At 46.0% G+C, this 22608-nt stretch overlaps 1 protein-coding gene across 1 annotated transcript; it reads left to right on the forward strand.

Moving 5' to 3' along the window:
* The first annotated feature begins 424 nt into the window (after positions 1-424).
* psmb5 (proteasome 20S subunit beta 5) lies at positions 425-7391 on the forward strand. The gene is made up of 3 exons (XM_030074991.1): positions 425-678; positions 2203-2509; positions 6680-7391. The coding sequence occupies exons 1-3, from the start codon at positions 457-459 to the stop codon at positions 6961-6963; spliced, it is 813 nt and encodes a 270-aa protein (XP_029930851.1). The 5' UTR covers positions 425-456; the 3' UTR covers positions 6964-7391.
* The last annotated feature ends 15217 nt before the right edge of the window (positions 7392-22608 follow it).

A 22608-nucleotide genomic window follows, 5' to 3' on the forward strand; every position in this document is an offset into this window, starting at 1 on the left:
AACAGATGGGATGAGGCAAACCCTTTGTGTGTGTTAGTCAATAGGGATAAAGCTAAGGGTGAATCTATTAATCTAAAATTACAAGAAATAGTGTTGGTGTAGTGTAGAGGCAGTTTACCCACATTATTTTTTGTTGATTTTTTTTTTTTTTAGGAAAAAAGAAATCTCCATAACAACAAGTTGAAGAATAAATACGCAACAAGGGTCTTTTAAAATAATATTAATTAAAAACCAAAAGAAAACGTAAAACCATGCTTTTCTGAAAGTGTGGTAGATTTTGGTTTGCCTCGTGACCAACTACCCACCTTTCTCTGTGGCATCATCTTGCTCAGCCCGGTTCAGGCTCAGTCCTCCACAGCCATAGAGGTCGCTGTTGCAATATGCCAGCATGACTCAGTGGATTTTCTTGACCATAAACGACGGAAGTTGCTTGTTCATGATCAGACAGTTTCAAAGATGGCGCTCGCTAGTGTGTTGAACAGTGATTCTGCGGATTTTTCATTTGATAACCCCACGTCCTTTAGCTATGGCTGTGGACTCGGGCAGAGCGACATGGGCTTCACGTCCACGCCGGGGGACAGCCTGAGGTTTTCGGTCGCACCTCTGAATGATGTGGGCGACGAAGGCCTGGAGAGGAAAATAGAGTTTCTCCACGGGACCACCACCTTAGCATTCAAAGTAAGCAAGCTAACGAACGGCTAACATCTAAATTAACTAACTTACGGCTTGGTTAACAGCTGCCATTGTAGAAGTGGACATTTGCTGCATTATTCACGCTTCAAAAGTCGTGCTTCAGACATTGCATACCGAGGTTTGACACACACTATGCGAAGTAAGACGGTTAGACCGACATTAGCATGCTAAACACAAGGCTGCTTTCTCATCGCGAATGTTTTTATAGATATTAATAAAGGTCTTAGTTTTCAACCTCGGCTTTAAAGACATTAAATATGGTAAAGCTGACAGTGTCTTTGTGTCTTCTCTGGAAACCGGTTCTGTAAGTCTTTCACCTCGTTGTCAGCCTTTGCAGTAGTGTCAGTGTCTACTGTATGTAAAGGTGCACTGACACATCTTGTCAGTGATGATATGATGATACACAGATCTACTTCTCAGCCAAACCCAGTGACCCAATTCAACTATCATCCCTCTATGATTGCTTAGTTGCCACCAAAGATCGGATGTTCCTTCATTTAACCCGAAAATTAACCCTTAAGTTATTTCACCGTGCAACCCCCAAGATCAGTTTATTGCCCCACTCTGCTATAGTATCAAACCTTCCCACAAGAATCTTGGTATCATATTTTTATCATTGCATGTCTTTTGACCATCATGTTAATAAGTTCATTCAGTCCTTTTTTTTTTTTTTTTTTTTTTGGTCAACTAAGAAACATTGAAAAACAAAAAACAAATGCCTTGTCTGCCAGGGACCTCGCCCCTCTAATTCACACTTTAATTTTCTCCCATCTAGATGATAATTCCCACTACACATGCCTCAGTCACTTTAAATCATCACAGTTGGTTCAGCACACTGCTGCCATATCATTAACTAAAACCAGCCATAGGTCCCACATTACCCCTGTTCTTGCATTGGCTCCCCGTAAAATTCAGCATAAATTATAAGATTCTATTGTTTACATATAAAGCACGGCACAGCCTTGCCCCCAGTTTTACTTCTCTGATCTCCTTATTCCGAGTGCCTCTTCTTGACCACGTTGATCCTCAAATCTTAGCCTTTTGTCCATCCCCTGCTCCAAATGCAAAACAAAAGTTGACCATGCACATGCAGTTTTAGCCCCAGGTCTCTGGAATAATCCTCCCCAACCAATTAGTGTTGCTCAGTCCCTGGACTGTTTCAAGTGGCTTCTTCAGTATTATCTTTATAGGCAAGCCTTTCCATAGATCTCTGCTGAAGGGCTTCGGAATGACTTAGGATTGCTATGTCTTCTCTGCCTGTGGTCTTTTATGAAAAATTTTTATGTATTTGGTTTCCTGTGCATTTGTGTTTATTTTCCACATGTGTGAAGCACTTTGTGTGTTTTAAAGTGTTATATAAACAAAATTTACTTACTTAAATTGCTGGTACATGTTCTGTCACATGGCAGTAGTTGTAGCAATGCTGTCTTGGGTCTCTTTGAAGCTGAGTGGCTCCCATGCTGTAATGCCTTGTCTCTCCCTTTCTTTCTGTGTTGTTGCCTCCCTCAGTTCCAGCATGGTGTCATCGTTGCTGTTGACTCCCGGGCCACGGCAGGCTCCTACATTGCCTCTCAGACAGTGAAGAAAGTGATAGAGATCAATCCCTACCTGCTGGGCACCATGGCCGGTGGGGCTGCAGACTGCAGCTTCTGGGAGCGCCTGCTGGCCCGCCAGTGTCGCATCTATGAGCTTCGCAACAAGGAGCGGATCTCTGTGGCGGCGGCCTCCAAACTGCTGGCCAACATGGTGTACCAGTACAAGGGCATGGGCCTCAGCATGGGAACCATGGTGTGTGGATGGGACAAGAGAGGCCCAGGTAAATGGAAATGCACACCTGACTTAGGTCACTTGGTGTATAAAGAAATACTTCTTATAGTTTTAGTTATATTCTTTATTATTTATATGACAGGTGGGATTAACTGTTCAAAATGTGGCTAAGGGATCAGATGAGCATAAGACTAATTAAAACTTCTTTTCTTAATAAAATTCATTCTCAGCTTTAGAACAACATGTTTTGTGATTAAAAGGTTAGGGATGAATTGATATGTTTTTTAGGCCACAGCCATATCTGATTTTTTTTTTCAGCATATAACAGGTGTTAGTAATATTTTCCTAAGAGTCGTAATGCAGCTGCAGGTGAAAATCAGATCCAGCTTTTCAGACAGGCCTGTCAGCAGATACTTTTTTTTTTTTTTTTAAAGAACAGACCATGTTATTTTTGCTCTGTTGCTAATATAAGTCTTGTAGTAGGCAGCACAGTCTCAAGGAATAACAGTACACAAGAGCCAATTTCACAATCACCCAGATATCGAGAGTAAAAATTACTTTGAAGCAACACAATATTGCTTTTTTAAAGCTGATATTGCCTGATACTGATAAGTCTGCCAGTATACCAGTCTGTTCCCAGTAAAACGGGTTGCACCTACTGATTGGTGTGAATATCGTAATGTTTCTCTCCAATGTGCAACTGTAAATCTCCAGAAAAAGATCCTTATGAAACTCCATCTGAAAAGATTTTTTTTTTTGGCCGTTGTGGGTACCACGATTTAGATTGGATGTCCAGTTGTGTACATGTATTTGAAAGTCAGTTAAGTGCCCTTCAGTATGACAATCACCTTACCAGACATGTCTCGTACTCTAAGATGCGATGTAGACACACAAACATATCAACTGTATATTAGTTGCTCCTTTTGGGATTTAGCTACCTTATTATCTGTTTTTGGGTTTTATAACTGGTCATCTGTCTTTTTTGTCAGCACACATGACATGATCGGGTCAGTTCCTGTCATTCTCAAATATTGTTCTGTTGACCACCTCTGTCTCACATTTTAGCTCACTCATTATTTCCCTGGCTGAAGATGAACAGGAATGAGTAATTTTTCAGCTTAAGTCTGATTGTGTTTCTTCTAGGTCGAAGTTGAGCTACTCTGACTTGAATGGAAACAATTCTACCCGATTTGAACCCAAACAATTTAAAATGTTTTGTACACCACTTTTGTACGCACAGCTTCCAATTCTTGTAATTTTCCCTTTTTATGTAGAAGTACATCAACATGCTGTTGCTGGCTTCATGTTCTTGGTCAGTGACGTGGAACTGTAGTTGCCATTGCCTCTCACTAGGTGGTACTGCAGCCACTCTCATGGTCAAGTGCTCTTTGTACTCTGAGATGTGTTTCTGGATGCCATGCAGCGAGAGGCCGTACATCACAGGAGGTGTGCTTAAAGAGGCCGCCACAGTGACACAGTAATGGGAAATCGATGAGGCTGGGACTGCAGGCCAGCAAGAGAGCGGCACCATGATGGACGTAGGGTCTCATCCCTGAACAATTGGGTCGCATGCATAATGCCCGTACACCCACTGAGATCGATGTCAGCTTTGTCCAGAGAGCAGAGAGGTCTATGTGAACAATGATGGTTCCCGGTGTGCCAACCAACATAAATGACACGTGTTAAATCCTGGGCAATCAATTGGGGAAATAATGATCCCTGTATAAGCTCAATAGAAGCGGCGACCTGCCTTGGCCTCCGCAATGCCGGTGATTGAATGGAGAGGTAAATGTCATGTAAATGAAATCAATCGCGATTAAGGGGGAAGCTCATTAGCTAGTTACAATCATGTCAAGAGCACTTATTCCGCTGATGGAGTGTCTTAAGCTGCATGCAGAATAAATCTAATAAAAGGTATGCTGAGGAGCTTGACAAATGCGGCTGTGAGTAATAACGTTAAATGTCGTGACACTAGCAATCAAGGTATAGTTTGTGCCTGGCAGCTTGGCTTGGCATCGCAAGAGAAGACAGAAGACTGCCTGCAGCCATTATGCAGCGCCCTCTACTGCTTCCTATAGGGCCACATTGGTCCACAATAAGGAGTATAACAGTGTAAGATTGTGTTAAGACAGTCAGATCTTTGACTGACACCCAGCCACATCAGAGAAGAGTTGTTTGGCTGAACACGGGTAGTCGCAGTTTTACAGTTGCTCCCTTGTGAGTGAACGAGGTGGGCAGCCAGGCAGCCAGCATCTTATTGTAACGCCCCCGCCCACCCCGCCCCTGCTATCCTTTCAATCTGAAGCCAGTGGTGTGTTCTGTTGGGAAGGGCCGATGACGGACTGACATTGGCCCCTATGATGCCAGCCAGCTAGCCACCCGTCCGTTGCACCAGGCCCTCACCTTCCCCTGAAAGCTGTCAATCCTGCCAGCTGCACAAGCTGAGTTCTTTTTTTTTTTTTTTTTTTTTTTTTTTTTTTTTTCAGGCTCCTTAACCACCTGTCACTTGATTGATGGAGTGGAAGGAGCCTCTCTTGGCCGCCGTTGCCGAATGTTCCGCTATCCAGGCAGCGTGCCCCTGCTTTAATGTGGGCCTTCATGAATTTCAACCCCTTTTGTTTGCCAAGCACTCATCGCCGCCCTGGCTTCCCATGTTTCTCTACGTCAGTGTTTGCAACGCGTAGACCATCGAGCGGTTTCACATCAGGCTGCACAAAGACCCCAGGTGTGTTTGGAATGGAATGGATGTGGGAAGTGTTTTTTGGTGCCGCTTTGCGTCTAAACTTGGGCATCCTAAAGAGTCCTCATCCACCTCCGTCAACTATGCTACTCATCACAAGAGCCTGCCTTTACAACTCTCTCTCCGTGCCTATTATGGTTTTAACGAGTCCCTTACAGTTTTCAAGAGGCACAGGCAGGCCTCAAAATGGCAAATTACCCCTGTGCATAGGCAAGCACCGGGTGATTATCGTGGCGAGCTAACGACAGGCTGAGGAAGCTGCAATTTGCCAGTTGAAAGCTATGGTGAGCTCCTTTTTTCCAAAAGCAAGTGGCTCTCTATCCCTAATAGACTGTCACTAGTTTAGCTTGGGAGCTGTGCGAGCGATGATGTGCAATCCGAGGGCATTTTGAAGTGTTTTTTAATGTGGAAGATGAGCAATAGCAGTGGATGTTAGGTAATTTTGTATGTATGTGTTGCAGCATTTTTCTGTGTGTGTGTGTGTGTGTGCATATCATTTTCACAGGTTTCATTTTGTGACGCTGTTAGAAAAACATGCCTTTTCGCAGGCTGCCTTTTCACCATCTGTAGGCTGGCTGTGGGCGAGCTCACAGGCTGGTGCTAGTCACCCGTTCCACGTCACTCGGTGATCAGGCCTAGAATGTGTCATGGCGTGGAACAAAATGTCTCGCATGTGTCCACAAAGCGTGGTGCAGAGCAAACTGTCCCTCACAGGTCCAGCAGACCATTTTACACAAGTCTGCAGTGCACATGGGGTTGCGAGAGTGTGTGCATGTTTGTTTGACTCGGGGTGCGGCGAGCACACGCTCGCATGTGCCGTTCAGAGTCTGTGTACATGTGGAGATGAGGGAGATGGTTGCGTAAACAGAGGTGTGTGTGTGTACCTATGTGGAATGATGTGAAAGTGTGCTCTGCACTCATCTGGAGACCACAGGACGGGAGCGCACTGTTGTTTTCCATCCCGTCTCTCGTGGTGCGAGGTGCGGTCACCTGTGCGGCTCGGGTTGCAGGTCGATAGTTAATTTTTGGTGTGTTTGCGGAGATCAATAAGGCCTGGAGCAGGGCCCTGGGGCGGACAGCACTGCGGCCCTGCGCCGCGTCAGCAGGTTCCGCGGCTGGCTTCGTTTTACTTGGAGAGGATGCAGCTGTTCATATCTGCTGGCCTTATTTCACTTGGAGAGGATGCAGCTGTTCGTATTCTCTCTCTGGAGGACGCAGTGTGTATGCGCTCATGACTGTGTATTGTGTGTGTGTGTATGTGTGTGTTTGTTTTTTTTGTGTGAGAGCAGGGGTGTTAAATGTATACCATCTCAGCTTTCCTGACACAGCTCAACACCTGAGTCAGGAGAATAGAGGAAGCGTTTGCATCGAACACGACATCCTCCACACTGTCTCCCGCTACATCCCCTTCCCCTCTCACCGTGCCTATTGACAGCTGGAGGGTATTGACCGCTTTTCCTCTTTGTCCTTTCTGCTCAGGACTATACTATGTCGACTCGGAGGGGAACCGGGTGTGCGGTGACCTGTTTGCCGTGGGCTCGGGCTCCATGTACGCCTACGGTGTGATGGACAGCGGCCTGCAGCACGACCTGACCGTAGAGGAGGCCTGCGAGCTGGGTCGCCGCGCCATCTACCAGGCCACGTTTCGCGACGCCTACAGCGGGGGGCAGGTCAACCTGTATCACGTCCACAGCAAGGGCTGGACCAGGATCTCCCAGGAAGACGTGCTCATGCTGCACCAGCAGTACAAGGATCAGGCGTAGTCATGCAGAGCACGAGCACAGCAGCGGGTGGGGGCGAGGAAGTTGAAGGCGGGTTGTGTATGAAGGCGGGATTCTAGGAATTTACTCTGTTAGCAAACGTTTAAGATATTCTGAAATGTAAGTAGGGTTGAGACAAAGAACATTCATCTGACAGATTCATTTCTACTCACATAACCACAGTGACCCCTAGCTTAAAGCTTTATGTTGTACCTCTTCTTTTTTTAACACTACCACTGAGCTAGAGTTACCCCACACAGTGTACGGTTTGAGGGGGTGCAGTTCCTCTAGCAGAAGGGGGACCGATGAGTCAAGCGTGCTGTAACACAGTGTGGGAGTAACGCGGTGCCTGCCCTACATACATTTCATTTGGATCATACCCTGGAAAATTACGTCTTTTTTTCTCAATAAAACCTGTGATGTTTTTTCCTTTTCTTTGTTTTTTTTGTTCACGAGGAATGTGGTTGTCATTTTGTGCGAGTGCCCGGTTTTTACCCCCAGGTTATGGTATCTTAAGTTATAGTCTTTCTCAGCATGTGCTACTTATGTAAATGCATCGTCTCATCTCCTCACCAGCCTTTGATGTAGTTATTTTGCCACTGTTATTGTTTACATTTCAGTCATCTGTTCCCCCAGCTGTTGGGATTTGGAGGTACATCCACTGCCTCTTTTGCTTCCTCTATATGTTCAGCGTTTATTAGCGGGGAGTAGCGCTGTCTAAATAGCACTATTTAATTGCATAGCGCCAGCATCAGTAATTGTGCCTCCTGAGTTGTAACAGTGTGTTTTCTTCCCTCCATTGATAATGTTCCCTTCCTCCACCCGCGTTAGCACAAATAACATCTTTTAATTGGGAGGGGGAAATTTATTTTTTAATTCCTCCCCAGCACACTTAGCCGCTCAACGTGCAGTGTTGTGTGCCGCCCTGCCACGGTGGTTTACAATGTAACGACCTGCGTTGGCAGTGTGTGCCCCTCCAGCGATTTTTATGGTTGGGAATAAACACTTATAAATGGGATGGGTAGACATCCAAAACCTCCGCACCTCCAAGCCATGGTTAAAAACTAGTTTCACAGGTGACTAGTTGGCAGATGGAATTGCAATGGGATTTCGATAAATGGAAATGAGCTGGTCTCGCCTGTGATGCTACTCTAGGTAAATGAAGTGTTCGGGAATTACACCATCATTGGACGCACACGCAATCAAAATGATGGTGCATGCGCTCATAGAGATGGGATGAAATGGAGCAAATTTGGGTAAAAGGCTTTGGCTATCGTTCAGGAAGAAATTTTTCTAAAGCAGGCTTTAGGGGTTAAAGCAGTGATTTTTTTTTTTTTTTTTTAAACCTAGGAGTGCATATCACTATGTAAATTATATCATCAGAAAAGGGAATAAAAGCTAGGTCCTTCAGTGCCATTAAACATCCAACAGGCCTGTGTTGTCATTTAAGTGAGGGGTAGAAAGGCCGCCCTTGATAAAAATAAATAGTCGCCTTTTACAGGCTACAATTTTAGACTGTAATTGCTTGATAAGGTAGAGTTTGAGCAAAAGAGTGGCAAGCCAGGGTGCAGATGTAGATGAAAACTGTGGTGAAAACTTTAATACTCTCACTTTGGTTCCCAGTGTTAATACAAGTTAATCCAGGAGCCAACACATTACATGGGAATGGATACCAATGAAGCTAATCACAATAAAATGTGATATATGGTGTGGATTTGCAGGGCATTGATGGCTCCTACAATACAAAACAACATTCTTACCCACTTAGGAACCACGTTTGAAAAAAACTCAAACCCATGGTCCTATTGTGCAAAATCATTTAGCCTTCTGTAAAGCATATTAATAAAAAAATCAGGTTCTTACACTACGTATATAGACATGCACAGAAAACTCTTTCCAAGAAAAACATTCACGAAAGACTGATCGGTTGGCTTCTGCTCTTCGGGAAGTCCAAAGCTGAAAAATCAGCAATTTGTCAGTCGCAGTAAATCTTATGAGCAATTTATTTATATATTTCCGAGGGGGGCGCTGATTCAATTTGTCGGCTTGGTTTTAAGAGTTTGATTCAATTTGTTGTGGGTTTTAGGCTTATGGTATCTAAACCTCTAATTTCTGGCGGAGTGGGCACTTCTCTCTGCCCTTTTGGCCTGCCATGTGCAGTGCAAGTGTTACCTCACGCACTGCACCGTGTTTTGACTTCCCCAGCCTTTATTTTATTTTATTTTATTTATTTTTTGGTTTGGTTTGCGTGTGTGGCCATGGCATTGCACCAGTGACCCGGCGGTGCGCAGCCACTAGAGCCAGTTGTCTACCTTTGGCATGCAGATTGCAGGTTGTCAACAGGTAGGCTCTGAATAGCCATTATTATCGTTACTCGCTCTTAGAGTACTCTCGCAAAGCTTTACACCCAGGCCAAGATGATGGCACGCGAGGCGCGGCAGCATGTAGAAAATAGCATTCGCGGTGGTGTGAGTGCGTGTGCGTGTGTGTGTGTTTTTTTAAACTTAAAATGAGACTGATTACTATGAAAACGACCAGCTGGCGGCATCGGAAGGTGCCAGCACAATGATTTTCACACTGTCAGAAAATAACCCCTATGCCCACATTATGCCATCTGTCAGGTGGTCATATGTGATTTTGCTCCCAGACACCAGATCAGATCAGAACACAGTCCTCCGGGTGGCCTGACAACCTTTTTTGGATTCGCTCACCTCCCATGTGAGGTGTTATTTCTCATGATTTGAGGCGAGGCCTGTGTTGATTGGATCTACAAAGAGAGGGAGAAAAAAAAACCCACCCACAGTGAGGATTGCGTGCCTTTGGTGAGTGAGTATTCAGGAGCCGGGGCTATTATTTATTCCCGCTGATGCTTTACCTCGTCGGAAAAACAAATGAGAAGTCTATTTGGCTTTGGTAATGACTCCCGGCTTGCTGCCTCTTGTCCACCCTGAAGGCTCTCTGGGTGTCACATAATCAGTACACCCAAGTCCTTAAATGCGCGCCAGTTCTCCTGACAAACAACAAAGCTGGCGTGAAGATAATTGCGTTTGTGCACCTCGTGCATCCCCCCTTCCTCGCCGGCGCGGCTGCCTCGCCTCGTTTGAGAGGTGCTGTTTTTCATCCCTCGCGATGACAGCCGCGCGCTTGTCATTCCCGCCGCGCGCTCGCAAAGCGGCCGCCTCGCTCTGCTCTCCACCGTTCCCTCTCTCTCTCTCGCCCCCTCTTCTCTCGCCAACAATGTTTTTGGCAATTGCTCTTTTTTTTTTTGACGATTAATTCAGTGACACGCATGAATAAAGCCCGGCCGAGTAAACAGCACAGCCCTTGAGTTCTGTCCAATCTGAGTCAGTGCTCGTCCTCCATTTCCCGGCAGCCTTATAAGCACTTAGGAGCCTCTGCCAGCGCCACTACTGCGGCTCTTGATGATGATGATCATGAGGGCGATAGTGACGATGAGGAGGATGATCGCCCCCCCGCTATTAGCGCAGACTGTCTCTCGAGAGGCCTGAAGCGGCGGGCTGTTTATCCCTTGTCATGACACCTGACTGTATAAATGGGGCCTGTCTGTTTGTTTTATCGTCAGCCGTGGCGGGCCCGGCCTTCCAGGCAAACACAGACAGGGTCAGGGTGGACTACGGCTAAAGACGTGGCAGTAAGAGCGATGGTGCCTGCCACGGCCACTCCACTTAGTCCCATGTGGCTCCTGGCTTTTTTTTTTTTTTTTTTTTTTTTTTTTATTGCATGGTGTCCTTTAATATGTGGCAACTATAAGTCCCTCAGGGCAGAAAAAAGTGAATTGCGGATTGTGTTGTTTCACAGTATCAAGTGGGGGCTTTCTCCTACTCCTTGCTATTTTCGTGCGCGCACACTCCTGGACGTGTGAGCAACCAACAGAGGCCCTTTCTTTTCTCTTTTCTCTTTTTTTTTTTTTTTTTTTTTTCCCTCGCCTGGCCTTGCGCAGCGTTCGGGTATGCAGAAATAAATCTTGATTTTAATTTCAAATTGTGGGATGGTGGAGGTGGGGATTTATGTAAATCTTTGGCATCTATAGTGTGGCGCCGGAACATGATTTTTGGGCTGTACATTGCGCTCCCTCTGGATTTTTCTCCTTTGCAATTCCAAAGGAAGAGTGGGGCACTATACTGTGGGTTTTTTTTTTTTTTTTTTTTTTTTTTATTGGTTTGAAGTGTCACTCAGAGCTGCAGGCTCTTTGACAGTCTGTAGCAGGCCCCAGCAGAAGACCCATCTCAAGAGGGATGAACTCTGCCAGGCTTGAAGCCCTGCCTGTCTCTGCCTCCCCTACTGTCTCTCTCTCTCTCACTCTCTCTCTATCACTCCAACCCTCCCCTGTTCTCCCATATTTCCAGTTAATCCCCCCTGTGGCACCCTCAGCCTGTCGCCCTGCCTCCCTCTGGCCTGATCCCACTCTGATCAATGCCATCTCCCTCCTGATCCGCGGGGGAAATGGAGGCATTAATTAACCACCCCAGAGCTCGTTACTCAGGCTCAGCCCTTTCAGCTTCCTCGGCTCTTCACTGACTCTGCAATTGTAATTCAGCGGGGGCCCAGGACGTGAGGGTAATAACAGAGGGTACCCGTCCAAACGGACGATCGCCCACTGATAGATGATCCGCTGGGCCGGACGTGACGGAGCTGACGGGCAGAGGCCAGAGCGACTCTGACGTGATTGACACATGGCTTTGGCACCGGGATTATGTGTGAGAGAAATAATGTATGACTTTTCCCTTCCTGGAGCTGGAGACGGATGCCAGAAATGAGTAATGACCTCTTGGAAGTTCAGCCTCTGTGATCGCAAACAATAGTCCAGGTTGTCACCACGGCGGAAATGGCAGCATCGAGGCCATTATGAGAATGAGAAACTAATGGAGTAAATAATGGAAATGGCAGTTTAATTAGAAATCAGGAGCCCGCTGTGAACAACAATATTGTAACATTCGAAATGGCCTGATTGGTCAGCATTGTTCCTCGTCGCCAAAGACTTAAAACGAAGGAGGGTCGCCCCCTCTCGCTCTGTCTTGGCCTCGCTTTCTTTGTGTCTCTCCCTGTCTTGTCATCCTTTCTTCTTTCTCCCTGCCCTTTTGTGCTGTGGTTTTCCTCTGACAGCGTGAGTGCCAGTGTTGAGTGCCCAGCAATTGGTCGGTCTCCTCACTGTTACATCCAGCCTCTGATGCTCTCATGTCAGCGCTGCGGCTCGAAACACAACAAATGTTATCTGCCTAACCATTTCCCCACCTCCTGTATTTTCCAGTGTGTGCCATTTTTTGCCCAAGCCCTTGTTCTCTATCACTATCCCTCCATCTGAGATTTTGCTCATCCTCTCCGTTGCCCCATTCCACTCTCTTCCTTTCCCTGCCGTAGTGCCTTCCACCATTCACCCGCCCTTCCTTCCTCTCCCTCTCTCTGCTGTACCCCCGCTCCCTCTATCTCTCTCGCTCCCTCGTCACCCTCCTGCCTTTCCCTGCTCAGGACCGATCTCCTCTCATTACGTTGATGGTGCTGATGATTCAGTTGAGTGGCGCTGCGTCTCTCCCCGGTGCCTCTCTCCAAGGCCTCTCCTCTGCAGCGCTGCTCATGCAGCAACATTTAGCAGCGACAGCAGCCTCAGTTCTCCCTCCGAGGGCACAAGGACAGCGTGGCACTTGTACTCGCTCCCCGTGACCCCCCTTGATATTATCATGTAGGTCACGGGGAGATTTGTGTACCGATGTGCATTTTTCATTTTGCACATTTTACCGGGCCCTCTTCAAGTGCAGAACGCCGTCGATGAAAAGAACGAAAAGAGTGTAGTCAGATGTACACTGAAGGTGAGTTTTATATATGATGTGAGCGTCACATGGAGAGCAGGCAAGTGAGCTCGAGTGCAGAGCCGGGAGGCAAGGCTGAGATTGTTAAGTCTTTGCTGAAGTTTGTCGTGTGGAGTGCAGGTGGTTACAGAGCTAACACACAGAGCGGGGCAAATAACGAGACCAACCACAATGAACCTGCAAGGACAGAACAGAAAGATGAACTTAAATACTCAGAAACTGAGTGAACCAGGGAATAAAGAACAGGTGGGTGGACAAGGAAACAGGCAAGGTAGCTGATAGGCTGGGAGAGGGCAGCTGAACAGGTAACACAAGGGCGGGGCTAATGAGACAGCATGGGAAAGGGGAGACACACCCTGCGTTCCAATACTCATACTACCATACTATTTAGTAGGGAAAAAAGATTTAGTGTGTCCCAATACATAGTATGTCAGATGCAGTATGCCAAGAGTACCAGGATGTTCTACTACATCCGGTCAGATTTCGCAGTATGGATTTCAGCATGCTTCCCCGGCCATTCTGACCCACAATCCTTTGTGCAGCGGACGTTACGTCACACTGACTGAGCTGTGTGTACAAGCCACGCCCACATACGGACGACAACAAAATGCACATAACGCACAAAACTCGCTCAGTGACAGCAGAAGCGACAGGAAGACAGACAATAATAAATATGACAGAGGACAGTGCAGTATGAAACAGCACCAGCATTTTGACAACAACATTCAAATTTGCCGCTACGGACGGCGGCGGAAGTGAGCGAGAGGGCCGGACTTCAGGGACGATGTATGTAGTGTGTCCCAATAGTATGCATATGCATGCATATTTCATACTAAACTACATACTTTGTAAGGGCAGCTGCAGTACCTACTAAAAGTAAAAAGTATAAGTATGCGATTTGGAACGCAGGGACAGGTCTGACTTACAGGAACACCGGAGGGTCACACAGAACAAGGCCAATAACAAGGAAAAACCAAAGCAACGACAGACAGAAAACACAGGATTGTGACATTGGCAAAGGGTGGCCATGAGGCATGATGTGTTGAAAAATAATATGGCCATAGAGTCCCAGGTAGTTTGCACAGAACCATTGGATTTACAACATCTTCCATATTTGAACGTTTTCTTTGTTCCTAAGGCGGCTAATTCACTCTAAAAAGCATTCAAGCTCTCAGACTGCAAATCCATTGTTCCTTTAACATCCCTAACGATGACTCATTGAATAAATCTGCGCCAAAGCACCCTCCAGTGACCTTAACGGGGTGGACACATTCTATCAGGCTGACACTCCAGTAAAGCCAAATAAAATTGTACAGTTAAGTCTCCGGCTGAATGTAATGCATGGATTAATTTTGTTTTCGGGTGAAGTGTGTTTTTACACATTAAGCGATAAGCAACAGTAATAAGGGCAAAAGCAATATGGGCAAAAGCAACAAGTTGGTTAAGCCCTGAGATGAAAATTGCCGGAGTATTAACTAGTCGAAGAAATTATTCAGCACAGCAGCTGGAAACGTATGGGACCTGCTGTAGCAAAAAAAAAAAAAAAAACCTGCTTTGGCCTGTAATGAATGCATGAGAGTGAATGTTTTTCCGACATTTGTACTGATTGTCACGATGGTGGACAATAATAACGCACTCGACAACTCGCAGGTGGTTAACATCTCGAATCTGTGTAATAAAGCCAAAAAAAAAGACAAAGCGGGACAGTCAAATAATGCGGCGCTCTCGGTGGGAAATTCATCACAAGCATAATTGTGAAGTGGCCGCCGAGCCCCCACAGAACCTCAGAGTAAAACTGCAGGATGAGTGCCTCAGTCTTTCTAATTTCAAGTGGGCCATGACCTCCACCACCCAAGGCTTATGTGATGGAGGAGAGGCTGCCTTCCATTTACGGAGGATTAATCGCCCGGCCAAAAGAGTGATAAAGGCCACAGCTTCCGCCTGAGTCACCCACAGTGTAAATATTGCCATTAATGGGTCCAGACCAATTTCCTTATTACGAATATAAAGGAAGGTGTCAAAAAAAAAAAAAAAAAAAAAAAAAAAAAAAAGGCTGACCAAAAGAGGCTTATCTGTGGGATGGTTGGGAGTGGCATCTGCCGGATGGTTGGTTGTACCTCTGCATGAAGTCTTTTAAAGGAGTTGAAATCGAGGCCGGCCATGTTTAATGCAGGTAGATGATGATCTGATATTTATGTATCAACGTCTTCCAATTGTCCTCCAAAGTGATGAAAGGAGAGAGAAACCGTGATTTGGTCAGTCATATGCAATGGCATGTACACGCAACTCTTTTTAATGATGAGTCTTGGTTTATGCAGTCCAATGTGCTATTAGGACAGCAGAGAAATTATTTATTTTAACAAAGTAACAAAATTGCATCAAAAATTAGACTAGAGTAATTAACTAGTAAGACTGCAGACTATTAGATTTTCAAAAGAGGAAAGGGTAATGCCTTCAAAAAGGTCCTTCACACATTTCAGTGCTCTCCGTGCCCATTCCTTGAAATGTTGAATCTGAAAGCATGGCATTGATAACTGATTATGAGAAAACATTGTGCACAGTTTTGCTGACTGCGAGGGAACAGCTGGGATTGTGTATCCTAAAAGAGCTGAGTGTCATTTGTCTGATAACTGTATTGAAGAATAAATAAAGTGCTCGTACTGCAATCCAAAATTGATCATTTACTCACTGAAAGCGCAACGGCACAAAGAAACATTCAATAGAGACACAACCCCGTAAAGTGTGCTCTGCCATTAAACTGTGGGCAAAATGATCATTGCAATATGCGTGTGTGTGTGTGTGTGTGTAAACAGCGCCTATGGTCACTCTGCGGCCTGTTGTGAAGACACGGCAGTTTTGTCTTCACAATTGAGTTCACTGAAAGTGGAAGAGAGAGGGGAAAAGAGAGGTTGACTGAGTTCAACTGAGGAGGAAACAGAAGTGTATTGTACAAATAATAATAAAAAAAGATTACACTAATTTAAAGGCATAATGAGTAGGATTTCAAAAAAACAAAACAAAAACAATGTATAGTGTATGCTGGTGTGTGTATGAAAATTGTGGATGTGGACATTGGAAAAAAGGTAATATAGCAAGGTGAAATGCCAAGTGGAAATTGCTGGTTCCATAACAAAAGTGAACAGTTAGTTTTTTTTCCCTAGGATGGCAATGGACGGTTTTACATTTTTGATGGTCATTTTATTCCATCGCCATCCTAGGAAAATAATTTTGTGTTTACAAACTGCAACCGACTAATCCTACTCCTTCTGCCTTCAAATTTCACCTTCAAACAGCTCAGTGCCAAAGGAACAGTATTCCACTTGAAGCGGCGTCTGGTAATCCATCATCTGATTTGAGCAATGTTTCCCAATTAGCCTCAGCAAAGCCACATATGGAGCTGCCTTGCTCACATCCAGATTAGCAAACAAACTCAATTCTGTTTGGTGCTGCTACAAGCAGACTCCAGTGTTACTGGCCATGACAAGTCCGCCTTTAAGGTGCAACATAATTTGATGGTGTAGTCATAATTTAACTCGTGACAAGTTGCCGCATGAAAATGTGCCCTAGTTCCTTGATGGGCTATTGGGCATGTCTTTGATGTAGCTGCTGAGTTTGGCTTGTTTCTCAGAAGGAGTGCAGAGGTGGAGGAGGGGAGCTCTGAACCGCCGAACTCGACTGCAGAGCGCGGGGCCATCGCCAGCTGACAGCTGAGAGAGGCAGCATGTGGTGTTTTGGGTATGATTCCAGTTTGATATTTCAAAGTGGATTACGGCGATGATGAATACAGAAATCGCTTTCATATCGGCTGAGCTGCTCATCTGGGGTGGCACGACTTTTTTTTTTTTTTTTTTTTTTTCCCGGGACCTCTTGTTGCTATCTGTCTGCCGCTGCATCAGGCTAATTTCACTGCAGAATTTACCTTTGATCTTGGCACCAGCCGGCACTCTACCTCAACTAGTGCCATCTTCTATTATTTACCCCCAATTGCGCACGTTTCACGCGCCCGGAATTGCCCACAATAACGCCGCAAATGACTTTGGTTATCTTTGACCCCAGATGACTCCGGTCGTCAGGGGCTGCATTGTGCGGGAATGCAAGCGCTGCAGGCTCGATCCCCCCGATCCGTGATAGCAGCTCGGCATTGAGGGGAAAGAACATTTGAATTAACTGAAATCACTAACTGTGCTGAGGTAGATGAGGCAGGCGGAGGGAGAGCGCGCGGAAGAACTCCCAGAATGCACCGAACGTCACGAATTGATTATACATAACAGAATAAGCGAATCTAAGGTTGGATTTTTCTTTTAAACGCCGCTGTGGTCTATGCCGGGTATTAAAATTCTTGCTGAGTCGAGGCACTATTTTTTCAGTGTGTCCCTTCAGTTTCTTCAAGCCAGCTCTGCGATTTCTTACCCTTCTTTCTCTTGTTAAAACATATCAGAGTAAGCCTAGTCTTTGCTGTGTCTTTGCCTGTAATCCCTGTAGTGCTTGTTACCACTATACCCTTCATCTAACTATTCAGTACTGCGGGGGGGTTTCTTATTGCTTTGGGAAGGTCTTCCAGTGTTGTTTGCTTGTTGTGGATATTTACCACAGCGTCTCGTCACTACTGCGCATTGTTGTTTTCCAGCGTGGTCTTGTAAAACTGCTCAGGTGTATTTATACAGAGTCTCCTCAGCAGTAAGCCGCCGCCGCCGCCGTCCCCGAACATAAAACATTAAAGTGTTTGTCTCACCTCTGAGTGCGAGCAACAGCTCCTTCTCTGTTACTTTCATCTGTTTATGTTTACCACATAAATACGTTTTTGCCGGGACCGCATATAGTCGCTTTCATGCTCTCTCGTTCTTCATCTTTTAACCTTTTGCCCGCTGTCGTGCCCTCACCTCGGTCCCGTAAATACACGGGAGCTCTGTCAAAACGACAGGCGCGCACGCAGAGTCAGGCACGTGCGAGCTCCCGGCTCACTTCTCCATGTCATCCCTTCTTCCCCGCCCTCTTCCTTTCCGCGGCTCCACATCACAATGATTTGCAGCCTTAATTTAAATCCGTTCGTTTGTTTGTTTTGCCTCTCACCTGGGCCTCGCCGTAATCTCTCGTCCGTCGTGATCCGGCGGCGCGCTTCAGCATGGGCTTTCATCTCGGCTAATTGGGCCTGATGGTCTCAGCGGGGAATTCAGGGGCAAAAGATGCCGCGGCTCTCGCCAGGCGCAGACGGCGAGGGGTTAAAACACTGAGTGGGCTTAATGAAGGGTTAAGGCAGCAGATGAGAGGAGAGGGCAGGAGGTCTAAACGGTGTGTGTGTGTGTGTAGCCGCGTCACCCATCATCCCCTCCTCCTCGTCCTCTTCCTCCATCCCCCGGGCACCAGCCGAGGGAGACGAGGTGGTGTCGGCTGCACGTAGGTGCAACAAGGAGGAACTTGCAACGCTTGGCAACATGAGCTGCAGGAGGCGTGGGTGCATTTGCCTGTGTGCATCGCCTCTCTCTCTCCGTTTGTGCGTGTCGGGGAGTCGGTGTGTGTCTCATCTGTGCAATAACCGCTTGCAGCGAGTATGCGAGGGCACAGCATCAAGGCCGCTCTTATTTATTTTCCATGCGGTTTCATCTTGTCCGTCGGGGACGCAGGTTTCTGAAGGTCTTCCATTTCAGTACAGTTGGCCTGGTGCCCGCAGCAACCCCACTGACCTCCTTCTTTCCTTTGCTCGCTCGCTCCCTCCCTCCCTCCGTTCGGCCATCCTTCCATCCTTGACTGGAAGCAGGGCTTCACTAGCCTCCACGTGAGCTTCCAAAGCGCGGGCGGCCCCGGCCAGGTGCGCCCCTAACACCGACTGAAGCAATGCACGCGCGGCGCGAGCTTCCACACGACGCCACGCGCGAGCGGATGACTCCCATCCTCTGTATGTATTGCACATTGTTGCGGCGCTATATTCAATATTTGAACAAACACAGCATCAGAGGCAGCGTCCCCTCTGTGCATTCTGTATTCCCACATTTCTCTCCTCTGAGGACCGGGTGCACACTTTGACATAACTCTTCTATCTCTAAACCAAATATCACCCCCCTCTCCATATCTGTCATGCGCAGGCTTTGTGCTGCCAAAGGTGATGTAGGTGTGTTTTTTTTTGAAAATGTCAAAATTCAGAGTGTTTGTCATTTCTTATGCCGTTCCATGCCCGCGCTTAGGTATTCATATCAGGGTATGACGGCAGTAGCATGCATAGCATAATATCTGTCCGCCTGTCTATCCGTCTGTCATTACGCCCATCTGTGCATCTGTATGACTGTCCAGTGTGCCTGTCAGGCTGTCTGCTTTGCCGCCCCCCCCTCCCCCCTCCTCTGTTATTCTTCTGTTTGACTCTTGCCACATATGTCTGAGGCAATCACCACTCTTAGCGTCTGCTCACCTCAGGCTCTTGGTGTTTATCTCCCTCTGTGGCTGAGTTTGTGTCTTGGCTCGTGTGTGCGTGCTTACATCTGTTTGTGCCTGACCGGCGGTTCCCACGTGCGCTCGCGTGTCCGCGCGGCCGCACGTCCGTATGTGTGTGTGTATATTAGGCTTGCTGTGTGTTCACCTGTCAGTCAAACGTCTCCCGGCAAGGCTGCGGCTGTCTGTAATGGCAAGGTCACGGTGACTCACACACACACACACACACACAAACACAAGCAGGTAGAGCTACCACTTAGCCCGTAGGGGAGTGGTGCTCCACTGCTTCCTCAGTCGGAAGCGAAAAAGCGAAAGCGCTGGGGGAGCGCCGAGAAAAGTCGAAGGGGTAACCGAGGGATAGACCTCTGACGCAACGTTGACTAGAAACCTTTGCCCAAATATGGAATCCCAGTTCAAATTCATTTTCTCTATGGGAAAAAAAATCCACATAATCATCCCTGTCACAGTCTGTGATTTAAAGGTGCACAATTTAGGGTTGATTAAAATAAGGAACTTTCAGACTCAGTTGACTAAAAACATGAAATAAGCACACAATTGATAAGTGAACCCAATTATGAGAGTCATATAGACTCAATCAACCAATGTTGAAGTTACTCCACATTTTTGTAAGTCGAGTCTAAAGTGTCCTCATTTCAACTGACCCACCACAGTTTTACATGATTTACCTCTGAGCATGGATGTTGAATTCTGTTGCACCTTCCAACCCAAATAATTATTTTGCTAAGAAAAAGTGAATATTCCATTTAAACATGTACCTGGCTGCTCTGTGACTGCGTTTGCCTAATAAATGTATGATTAGAATCATCACCCCTGCACCATAAACCACAGCTGATTAGCCAGCATGTATATTTCTTTGTCTGATCTGTTGTCTTTGTTCAATATTACAACAAGAGTTTTAACAGGAGGAGAATCACCACAGCTTGTAATTGTGCAACAGCTCACCATTTACCATTAGTGTTTTGTTTAAATTTACACCATTAAAGTGCAGTTTATGAAAATGCAGGGATTTTTCTCCATTTTCCTCCAAAACCAATGTCCAAATGTCAAACTATTTTGAAGGAATAGCTGATAATTTTTTGGTCTTAACAAAAAAACACAAAAGCCAAAAGATTTCTGAGGCCTTTAACTGCTGCGTCACATTTATATGTACACAAATAATGCATAGGTATACTTCACACCCAAGCACCAACACATTCTGGTCCATAATCAGACACACACTCCCGCGCAAACAAATACACTAACAGATGGTGAGTGTGCTGCACACACTCCCAAATTTGGCTACCTAAGCAGATGTGTGCACACACACACACAAACACAAATGCACACACCCCCATAAACACACCAGTTTCAAGAAGACCCGTCTTCAGGAGTGGCTTCAAAATGCGGGCGTACGCGCATCGAAACTGGCATACAAACAGATGCGTGCAAACACACGCCGTCCTCCTAAGAGGGGAGCGAGTCACCCTGTGCGCGCCGCGTCGGAGGGAACTGAGGGTCCTGTGTACAGAACTTGGATCTCGACCACATGAAGCACAGAGCAGTGGGGGAAAGAGATGGAGGTGGAGAGAGAGGGAAAGAGAGAGGGAGCAGATGGGTCAGCCATCTGGTGGATGGAGGAAAAGCGAGGGAGATGAAAAGAAGAGGGAGGGTGTGCTGGAGAAAGAGACAGCGAAAGAGGGAGAGAGATGGGGAGTGGGGTGGGGGCATGGGAAACATCCATGTGAGTGTGTGTGTGTGAGCGTGTGTGGTGTAATGTGTGTGGGATGTGTGCATGTGTGTGGTGTCAGCCGGGACTCAGGTGCCAGTGGACGGTACAGTTAGTGCGTCATGCTGTGGAATGCACTAATGTATATACAAGAGCATGTGGGCATGGGCACACACACACACACACACACACACACACACACACAGATACGTCATGATCAAAACACACACATATTCATGCTCGCAAATCTAAATTCACATGACATGACATTTGGAAAAAATGACACACACATAAGCCGTGTTTTAGCTGAAGGAACCTTGTCAGGGGACGAGGAACCTTTTGATGACCTCACTGCCACAGGGACCGGGCTCTAAATTTAGCTCCAGGGACAAAGGTTGGTATAGTTGCATTTTTCACTAGTTTTTATTTCATTTTTGACCTTACATTTTCCATTTCAGCCTCAATTCATTTTTAAAGTGTTTTTGCTGGTTTAGTGCAGTTTTTATTAATTGAAAATGCTTAGTTTTAGGCTTTTTTTTAAGTTTCAGTGTTGTTAGTCTTTTTTGTAATATGGGGAATTTTTCAGAGGCGAGATTTAAAAAGTGCACCGACAGGAGGATATTAGCCGTCTAGCACAGCTCATATCCAAAGTACCAGGCTTATGTTTGAAATAAACTGACAGAGGTGAAAACTTAAGACATTTTCTCAATTTTATTTATTTCAGTTAGTTTTGTAAACATGTAATACAGTTTCATGTAATTATTTTATTTGTAGAGCCTCATTGAAATTTTATTACAATTCATTTTTTTCATACCTAGTTTTAGTTATTTTGTTAGTTTTCGTTAACAATAACCTTGCAAGGAACAAGATTCTAACCCTCCAAAAAGCATTAGGGGTGGGGCTTGTAGTGCTAAACATTTGGGATTGGTTGAGTACTTGCAGCATTTTATTTTGACTACTATATATTTTTTTCTGCAACCACAAAATGTTTTTTTTTTTTTTTTTTGGGTCTTTCACATATCAACATGGAGTTACAGAGGAATTCTTATGACAGATACAGCAACAACAAAGAGCAGGCATTAGTTAGCAGTATGTGCATCTGTACCGTGGCAGCAAGCAGGGCATGATGGGAAAATGGGTTCCTCACAGCGGCTGCACCGACGCAGCAGCAGCTGGAGGCGGCGGCTTTTCTCTTGCAGGCCGGACGAAGGAGAATTTCTGCCACACAGGAGAAAAACACTGTAAAAAGTGTCAGAGGCCGTCAAATGACGTGTAAAACAGCCATTTCATACATCAGCGGACTAATTTGCCTAATATTTGTGGACAACAATGGAGGAACCTTTTAGTTCCTTGAAAAGTAGTTCCTGAGACTAAACGTTTGGTGGACATCTGGTGGAAACACAGCTATCGAGATGGATAAGTAAGGGCCTTATTACACACACACACACACACACACACACACACACACACACACAGATATGGATATGTCAGGACTTAAAGACATGTCTATGTGCTTTCAGCGATTCACGCCACATATTCCCAGAGATATGGATAGATAATCACCCATGACACGTGTACATGCTTTAACAACACACTTCACATGACTACAAGTGGAAAAAAACAAGGACACACACACACACACACACACACCCAGAAAGAACACAGGCCCTTCAGTCA

This window comes from Myripristis murdjan, chromosome 17 (assembly GCF_902150065.1).
Source record: "Myripristis murdjan chromosome 17, fMyrMur1.1, whole genome shotgun sequence".
Classification (NCBI taxonomy): domain Eukaryota; kingdom Metazoa; phylum Chordata; class Actinopteri; order Holocentriformes; family Holocentridae; genus Myripristis; species Myripristis murdjan.